The sequence below is a fragment of the Etheostoma spectabile genome, chromosome 20, assembly GCF_008692095.1.
Source record: "Etheostoma spectabile isolate EspeVRDwgs_2016 chromosome 20, UIUC_Espe_1.0, whole genome shotgun sequence".
Lineage (NCBI taxonomy): Eukaryota > Metazoa > Chordata > Actinopteri > Perciformes > Percidae > Etheostoma > Etheostoma spectabile.
In genome coordinates, this window is record NC_045752.1 from 10,305,676 (window position 1) to 10,315,707 (window position 10,032).

The 10,032-nt window shown below is 41.7% G+C and overlaps 1 protein-coding gene across 2 annotated transcripts in view; it reads right to left on the reverse strand.

Moving 5' to 3' along the window:
- The window catches only part of kif26ab (kinesin family member 26Ab), a 79,456-nt gene extending 72,438 nt beyond the window's left edge, over positions 1-7,018 (reverse strand). Inside the window, exons 1-2 of one of the 2 annotated variants that reach the window (XM_032500594.1) lie at positions 6,650-7,018; positions 4,226-4,444 (exon numbers count right to left, since the gene is read on the reverse strand). In XM_032500594.1, coding sequence (XP_032356485.1) covers positions 4,226-4,444; positions 6,650-6,784 — 354 coding nt within the window. In that variant the 5' untranslated portion in view covers positions 6,785-7,018. Of the gene's footprint in view, positions 1-4,225; positions 4,445-4,692; positions 4,976-6,649 lie in introns of those variants that run through there. The other variant, XM_032500595.1, reaches the window with a different exon arrangement.
- Between the last annotated feature and the right edge of the window lie 3,014 nt (positions 7,019-10,032).

Sequence of the window (10,032 nt, forward strand, 5' to 3'; positions counted from 1 at the left end):
TCTTTTCTTGGCTTCTTTATGCACATTAATAAAAGATTTTACCTGGGGTGCCCAAACTTTTGAGCCCCACTGTATTTATGCTCAGTTACAACATCAACAAAGCAATGTTCCTGCTGGCTCCTTAGCCATGGCAAATAAATACTCTACCCCACTTCTTCTTCTTTGGCAATCAGCTATGCAAATTTACTATGTGGGCAAGGAGGCACAGAATGTATTAATGTCCTACAACACACACAAATGGCTGTGTAGAAATAAGTTTATTCACACACAGTCAAACAAACTCTTTTTTGCACAATGTAGATGATTAATTTCCTTTCTTCTGTGCTTCAGGAACCAAAAGCTTGAGGGTCAAACGATGAACAAAGCAGTAACAAATCAAACATGAATCCAAATGAGTCATTTGTGAGAATTACTGGTCCCATCATTTATGAATTTGACATGAAAAAACTGGCAGAAGGCCTCATGGAACAAATTAATTCCTGCAGCCACATTCATAGTCACACTCATACACACCATCCATAATAGGCTTGGACACCTTATGCATACATCAGCAATGCACGCACGTTATTCTTGATTAGCTGGCAGTTTGCTCATTACCTGTCACCACAATTTAAGTTCATTACACCTTCATCTCCATAGTGACTTGGTCCTGAATGTAGTTTCCCCATATCAGGAGGGTAAAGGTCATCAGAAAAGTAAGGCCTGGCTGCAACTAACCTCAACCTCCAACAGCTCAACTTAATCCAAATGTTCAAGCCCTCGCAGCCCTGCAGGACAATCTCTGTTAATCAGTCAGTGTACTAGTGGAGCTCACAAGGTCCAAGACTGTTTGTATATTCATAGGCCCCAGAATTTATGAGTGGGTGTTAGCACTGCCGACTTCGTCACTGACCTGTAATCTCTTCAACATACCAAACTGCAACGCTTCTGCTCTAGAACTCTGGCTTATAAAAAGGAAAAGACTTCATATATTTCTATGTTTCCAACCTTCAGTTTTATCAGTACAAATAAAAATATTACAAACACATTCTCAGCTGACAAATGAAAACAATAGCTTATCATTTTGGTAATTGTGTGTATTAGCTTTCTTGCAGAGAGTTAGATGAGGAGATTGATAGCACTCTCCTGTCTGCATGCATCCAACCAAGAAATAGATAGCAATAACATGGCAATGTGTTGTTTTTACTCTTTGTTTTGTTGTGAGGATTCAACAAATAAGATATAGTGTGCTAATTACTGAGCTTCAGAGGTGCTAGTGGGCATATTTTGTTACTCTGGACAAAGCTAAGCTACTGTAGCTGTTTCCACTAGTTCCTGTTTTTATGCTAATCTAAACTAACTGGCTGCTGGCTCAAGCTATATATTAACCATACATACATCAATCTTCACAAGAAAGCAAATTATCTTAATTCCTAAAATACTTTTGTACAACTTGAAGTGATAGACTTCCTTGCATATTTCCTCAACGTAATTCCATCTTTTGGGCTCCCATTCTCCCTGAATGTCATCTATCTAATGAATCAGCGAATACAATTACTTTTAGCCTTTTCAAAATTAGATATCAAGTGACAGAGCTTCTGTCTAAACTGTGACTGAGGGGCTTGAGCTGCTGCAGTCTGGCAAAGGATAAGAAATTATAGCTCTTACAGTTCCCAATGACTCCAGGCTAGTGGCTCAACAAACCTAATCGCCTTTTGTTATCAATGATACTCAACCATAAATATGAAGTATCCCAGGCCAGAGACTTACAAAAAGCAAAGAACTGTAGCATTTATGACCTGAGGTTGGATCTAATCCAGAGCTTCTGATTACAGTAAGAAGCTAATTGGTTTCTTTAAAGTGATTGTCTTTCTTTATATCATACATCACAAAGCCAATCTGTCCAGCCACAATAAGCACTGTCTACAATTATGAAATTGTTTTTCACTACTAAAGTCATTCTGTAATGTAGGTTTTAATTATGCAAATTAAGTAGGTAAATTCCCCCGATTAGATCCAGTCTTGAGGTTGTCAGTGCCTCTACTTTTTCGTCTGTCCTTTTCCAAGGTTTTTTTTATTTTAAATCATCTGCTTTTTTAATGACATAAAATGTGCCAAGGCAACTGAAACTTAAGGGTAATAGCTCAAGGACATAATTTCAGCAAAGTTAATTTGGGATTTAGCACTTCAACACAATGTCATCAAATATTTATAATTAGAAAAATCATTGCAAATTAAGTGTATAAAAGGGCAATATTGTTGCATGTGCAGTTTAAATAGTTTCAAAAAATTGTTAAACACAAGACCCCTTGTAATGTTCCTCTTGATATAAAGCATAAACAGGAGGCAAGAGGCATGACAAATATGTAATTGCTGCCAGTGGATGTGGACACATAAAGAAATAATTTACCATCTTGAGTTTTCTAAGGCTTGCCAAGTGGGTTCTGTGCAAAACGTTTACTGCACCGTTGGCAGGTTCTCCCATACACCTTTAGGCTATAGTGTAGAGTGGGAAGGCCTTTACTCTCCTGTATTTGCACACTTGCACACAGTGTAAGCAAGTTCTTCTTGGCCATAACAGGAAAACACAAAAGCTGTTTGGGAGGCTTCGGTGCATGTGTGTGTGTGTGTGTGTGTGTGTGTGTGTGTGTGTGTGTGTGAGAACAGTGAAATGTCCCTCTAGTAGTTTTCATGTAGAAAAGCACATTCACTCTTCCTTGAATTTGTATCCACTCACTGCTACTACTGTATTCAAACAATAAGTCTGTAGGCAGGGTAAGGGGGAGAGGGATGTCTGGGGACCAAGCCGACTTCCTCTTCAGAAAAACAGAACGGCTGGCGGATGGGGAGGGAGGGGAAGTGCGACCTCGGGTAAACAGTCTACGCTGTCGTTTTTCCCATGACAGCCACAGACACAACACTGGCCAAACCCCAGCAGGTATGGTAATCACAGACACACCTACAGGCCACCAGAGTCGCCCTGTTGACCTTATTCCCTCCACGGAGGGTCCATCCTACAAGGCCCAACAGGTGGGTAGCTCAAACTCACAAAGACAATGGATTTATTGTCTATAACCCTGCTGCAATAAGAGCACCCTGCCATCACTGTTTACCACCCCAGAATTGAGGTCCAATTTAGCCATCAACAAGTGGGGGTTAAGTAGCTGCTCCCATCTCTTTCTACAACACAGAGCACCTGGTGAAGGCCACAAAGTACTGCTGGAGGGTCCCACACTAAAAGAGGGAGGTCAGTTCCCATGGCAGATAATAGCAGTTAGGGGTAGGCTTAATGTGTTTACAGGTTGAACTTACCTGATACCTGAACATAGATCTGATATGCTCAAAACAAAGATTAGACCACACATGCAGATGTCTCAAACAGAGAGCCCAGGTGCTTCACAAATGCCCCCTTGTCCCTTGTCTACCTGTTCCCGTATGAACATTAGGTGCTGCGGGATTTGGGGTGAACCTTGAAGAGCTGTAATCCTATCCAACTTTGGGACTCTCTCTCTCGCTCTCTCTTAAACAGGACAACAAAGGAGAAGCAACCCGAGGGTAAACCCAGCCCGCCACAACAACAGCAGTCTCAGGACCTATATTTAACAGCGGTGGGAATTATGGGAACAGCCATACAGGAACACTTTCAATGCACAGCAAAGGTCGACTGGGACTTAACTTCCTCCTCAGTCTCCAACATGAGCAGCTCGCTCATTTCAACTACACTGGCCCCCCTCCACACCCAACAGCAAAATGAAGAGATAAGCATTGTTTAGCCAAACAATGGGCCACTTTCAAAGTCTAAAAAGCATCCATTTTCACATCCAAGGCCAGCATTTGAAGTCAAGCATGCAATAAACAACTTTACAAGTGGACGGTGAGAGCTTTCTTGGTACAATTATAAACCACAGAGAGGCTCGAATTTCATTGTCTTTAGATATCGGCGTTAAGAGCAGGTGCAGGTGAGCAAGAAAGGCCAAAATACATTAGTGCAGTATGTGCTACAGAAATGTTACAGCAGTTCAGAGAATGCCCTACTGCTATGTGTAAAACAGTGAGTACAACTAACTCACGTTTAGTTTTTATTTAATTTATTGTGACTATTTGTTGAACAAGAATTCTGTGGGAAAAAAACTGTGCAGCTCAGATGATCATAGTATTTCAAACTTTAAGGTGTAAATAAGTGCAAAACAGTTTAAATTTGAAAATGAGATTGGCCTAAAAGAGAGAAAAAAGTTATGAAACTAACCTTCAGTGAATTCTGGTCTGCCAGGGCTAGCGCCTGCTTCTTCAGCTCTGTGACTTTCTTTTGACATTGCTGGCAGAAGCCTCCCTTCTCCTCCGACTCCGAGATGGAAACCGACCCGGCGCCCTCAGGGGGAGGCCGGCTGCTGCATCGCGCGTCCTCCGCAGATTGAAGTCTTTTCCTGGGGGTTACTGGAGACTCTCCACTCGGACATCCATCCACCTTCAGCATAAGGAAAACGTTTGGTTAACTTCTATTGTAGGAATAACAGCAGGTCACACCTCCAGTGTGCTGAAGTGTGAGAGTGAAACTGTTTGTTTGTACCTTGACGACTCATTTGAATACAAAGCACCTGTCCAAGCGCGCACCAATGAGATGCAAGTTGTGCTGCTTTTATGTTAGGTGGAAACGACACAACCTACATGATCCTATTCCTAAATACACTGAATCATGTACAGCGAGACACTTACAGTGAACATGCGGTTGTTAGGGTCCCTTCCACCAGGAGCTGAATTGCCCCAAAATGAGCTCATTCTCCCAGATTAAAGCTACACCTTCAGGAGAACGTCTTCCTGAAACACCAAGCTCACAGGTTTAGTCGCTGAAATAACGCCAGGCAGAGCCATAGGCTTGAATAAAGACCTGACTGAGGGTCACCAGTCATCTGTCACATTGTACTGGACCAGTAGCTTCTGGTCGAAGGCAACTGGTGAGTGTGTACCATAAGTTTACCGCGGAGGAGTTTTGGTACATGAGGCGCTCGTGGTGAGCAGGAGGCGGTATTATCATCCTGGAATGGGAGGGCTGAAGAAAACTTTTCCTGCGCAGGAAGGGGTCAGAGCTGTTATTATACCGGAGACCACTCTGGATTGTCTGCGTGCTGAACAGGAATGTATTAGTCTACGAATTACCCCTCATAAAATATGTTCTCTCACTCTAAGGTTGAGAAAGTCATCCTATTCCACACTGTCAGACAGTTTCACGTGTGTATTAGCTTTTCCCACCTTTCCATTATAGCTTTATGATGCGCACAGTAACATATTCAAATCCCAGATTCCATCTTGTTATGGCTTTATCATTTCATGAAATGGATAGATGTGTTAGGCTACCAATCATTAATGCATATTTCCCAAAAAATCCCCCCGGATCTCCATTTGGATTTTAAGTATGAGTTGTGTGGGCTTGAATAAGGGTGGGCTGCAAAACAGAAGTTTATAAAGGGGTTCAGGCGGAAACAGGTAGCCTTCTACTATTAGAAAACTCAAACAATTCTGATTGTGTGTACCCTCCAATAAGATCATAAGACTTTTCATATTGTTCAATGGGTTGGCTAAATTTCACATTATTCGCGTTTTACCAGGGTAAAACGTGTTTTACCAGAATAAAACGTGAATAAATTGAGTTCAGGGGGCTTTACGCTCCTTATGTGCCAATTAGGTCTTGATTAATTGGTCTTCCAGGTCACCTTTTAGAATAGAATAGAATAGAATACATAATTTATGTCATTAGGTTTCTGTTTCTGCTGTGGCCGCTCAGTTTCAGCAACTGTTGCCTCTCCTTCCAGACCCGACTGCCTCTGCGTGCTGTTGGTGTCTGGTGCCATCCTCTGGCAAAAATAAAGAACAGCATCTCTCAAACGGGAGGGGGTTGAGGTACCAAGGTTAAATATTTAATTGGTAAACTTTAAATATTTCATGTGGGTGATGTAACCGACAGTGGCCACACTCTCTGAAACACTTTCTCTTTTTCTTGGCCTTAAATGACCTATTTAGGTAAGCCCACAGTCCTTTGTCTTCTGGTTGTAGGCTACAACTCATGGCAAATTATAGACTTATGTGGTGAATTGAATAAGGTCAAATACATTTTCTATTGGCATTTAAAGCCGTTTTCTAGTTGAGCTGCATAATCTTAAGGCTGCAAAATGAGTGTCTGAACGACACTTAAAAATGTAGGCTATGTTAGGAAACAGAAAACTAAGATCATGATTAGTCATTATAAATCTTCACAGTCCACAAACGCTCCCACAATAAGTTATCAAACTCATTTAAATCGGCTAGGTGTTAATCGAGAGCCGCTTCTGATAAGATTTCTGTCAAGCATTTTGGACATTTTACGCCGAGCAGTAATTTAAGAGACTACAAGTTCATCGTTGGCAAAGACAATTTCATTTGCAGCACAATTTTGCAAAAGTGTTGAATAAGACACACTGATGATGAGGGAGATGCAAGGATGAAGTTTGGAGCGAGAGAGGGGACTGAGGATGCTGCGAGTTGCTCTTCAGGGTCCTGAACGCGGCGCAGACAAACGCACATCAGTTGTCTGTCTTGTCACTATGTCACACTTGTTTGATAAAATGTAGCCCACACAAGCATGATATCATTCTTTTTTATAACCTGTGTTTAAATCATTCCTTCAGGGTACTCTTACCTTTGTTTTTCTCTTTAGCAGGTGACTTGTAAATCCAAATATGATGTCAGAGTCAACGAAGATTGTCCCGAGGTCTATGACGCTGGGGTTGGGCGTCCCAGCTCCGGGAGACCCCGATGAGTTTGGCAAAGCCATATGGGCTCCGAGTGTAGCCTAAAAATGATTCTACTCCTCGGGAAACCTATTTGATATGTAGTATATCCATCTACTTTATTTCTTTCGTATCCTCCAAAAAGATCCACAGGGTTTTTTAATCCGGACATCCAGTGACTCACGGTGAGCGCTGTCTTCACGTGTGCGTAAAATAACCTCTCAGATTTCCAGTAGTCCGAGAAGACAATAAAGCAATACAATCCATCCGGCATGCAATAAGGTTCACATCCAAGTGGAATACTTTTTTAATCCATCCCGATCTCTGAGCGCTGCAGGTCTGAGAGTGAAGGAGCACCTTGTGCATGTGCTCTCGCTCTCTCTCTCTTTCGCTCTCTCTCTCTCTCTCTCTCTCTCTCTCTCTCTCTCTCTCAATTTCTCTCTCTCTCTCTCTTGCTCTCTCTCTCTCTCTTTTCCCTTCTCCCCTCTCACTCTCTCTTCTCTCTCTTTAGCTTTCTTTCTCTCTCTCCCTTCTCTCTATCTTTCTGTATCTCACTCTCTCTTTTTAGCTTTCTTTCTCTCTCTCTCTCTCTCTCTCTCTCTCTCTCTCTCTCTCTCTCTCTCTTTCGCTTTCTCTCTCCCCTTCTCTCTCTCTCTTTCTCTCTCTCACTAACTCGCTCCCACTGTCAGATAGTGATGACCTGCTCTCCCACCCGATTTGCTGCTGCGTCGTTCTCAGCCCCCACACGAAGATGTAAAACACAATGACAAGTCTGGCCATAACCCCTAACGACGGATTCCCTGTAATATTCATGTAGTAATGACCTCATCACAGCTTACTTTATGGAATTCTTTTCGCCTATATAATATTCCTGCAGGATGTACTGTACATGGTTATAGGGTTGCTTTATTGCATTGTATTTTCCACAAGGGAATATCTCATAGGAAACACACACTTTTCATATGTACCTACTATGATGATGTAGATCATCTGTAGAGTTTCAAATTGATTTGATTTGACTGGATTTTAAGATACTTACACATGCTACATCAATCAAAATTTGCTTTGAAATAATCAACTTACACACTGAATGAAACTCTTGTTTCATTTATTCATTCAACTTGATCATTTAAGGTATTTGTAGCTATTGATGCTAAATAATGCAACTGACGTCTAAATGTCATACTTTCTAATCAATATTCAATGAATGGTCGTCATCATAGCATGCTGAGGTTAGTAATCCCATGGATTGAATGGCAGAGGCCAGTTGCATGGGGTCCAGGAGAGCCATTATGTCAATGTGACTGCTGTGCAGTATTACAGTAAAGAAAATGTGTTTTTTAATAGGAAAACTCAATCTAAAACATTCTGTCAGCTCAGATTTAACTGCAGAGAGACCTCCTGTGATGTTTTCATCCACATGAAGCTGCTCCACAGACGGTGAACAGTGCAACACATTGTGACACTGTGGGACAGCAGCACACATGGTGATTTAACAAAGATATGGGCACGTTTTCTGGTTCACATCTGGAAACTACATTCCAATCTCATTTTGATTGTGACAACTTCTGTATGAATTATGTCTATTTAGTATTGTATTGCACTCATATAATGCTGGAGGTTCTCCAAAGAGACAGACACATTTGTCAAAATCAAATCAGCAGAGGCTGAGATATCCTGACTGTCTGTTACGAGTGTGGGGCGAAGCTCCAAGGAGAGATGATGATATCACTGGGTTAACATCTCAGCCTTTAGAAAACTGCCACCAGAGCGACTGTTTTCACAGGCTGGCATTAGTCATTGTAACAAGTAAGATGATCTTGAACTGTGAAATAGGTGAGTTCCTGAGTCCAGATGGCTGTCAACAAAGTTTTAATTAAACGTCATGTTTAAAAGTTTTTTTTTTTTTTTCAGCAGAGATAATTAAAAGAATCAAGATTTAGACCTAGGGAATAATTGTGCTTTGACAGCTGAGAAGAGGGGAGTAAATAATACATATTCTAGGGATGTATAAATTATTTTTTGATCCCACCAACACTTTGCAATCCACGCAACTCATCAACCCCTCTCTCTCACACACGCACACGCACACGCACACGCACACGCACACACACACACACACACACACAACACACACATCACACACAACGGGGGGGGGGGGGGGCGTCAGGATTGTCAGCAGACCGATAATTACAATCCATAGCAAAGATGATTTACCACGTCCGTCACCCATCCCTCCCCACTGAAGGAGGTCTGGTTGGGTCTCTCTGGGCCGCTGATGAAATTCCGAGGACGGGATCCCCTGGGACTGCGGGACTGCGTGTACATCTGCTGCCCTTGCGCCCGCACAGGGGAATCGCTTTGGGCATCTCATTATTGCCTCTCTTATGTCTTATCCCCTTGCTCGTGAGACCTCTGCAGCTTCTCCTGGTGCACGGACAGGCTTTGTGAGAAACGTTTAGCAAATATTGATAGTTCTTGGCGCATGGAGAAGATCAAAGGGAAAAGAAAAAGGGGGCTGTCTAAAAGGAGAGGGGAGAATAATCGGTGCACAGTGCATTCATGAATTATTTATATGCAGTATAAAGTAGCCTATACCTTGGGAAAAAGGTATTCGGATTTTCTTGTGTCAGATTTTGAGTCTTTAAGTTTGGTTTTCCCATCAAACTAGTGCCAAAAATAAAAGATCTGAAAGCAAACACGTGTGTGCAGAATTTAATTAAGGCATTTGCAGTCTGAGTCCAGATTTGGACTAAGTGGTTTAATCAGTGTAAGAGAGAACAGCATTACAGGAAATTTTGCATAAATCAAGTCAAAAGCAGAAAAGGTGACCCTGGCCAGTAGGCCTACACTTTCTCATGTACTCACATAATCGAGGTAGGCCTCTGTGTAATTTACTTGAGCATATCAATTTGATATAATTTTATAGTTTTACTCCACTACATTTTTCTGACAGCTTGCCTATAGTTGCTTTCAGTTTACAAATGTTCTTACCATTTCTGTCCAGTGAAAATAAAGTATCTCCACATTTGGTGATGTTGTGAATGTTTGTGATAAACTCAAGCATTTCCTTCATGTGTTAATGTGTAATTCTCCTACTTTTTAAACTAAACAAACTCTTAAAAAAAACCTAACCCTGTCATAATTAGTACTTTTTGGGGGGTATTGGGGTACTTTCCATGAAATCATCTCTCAATGCAAATCAAACCAGCTATTAGGCTAACCAAAATAAAGCCATGCCAATCTCTATGAATGGTGAAGGGTATGTGATGATGTTGGGCTATTTTAATTC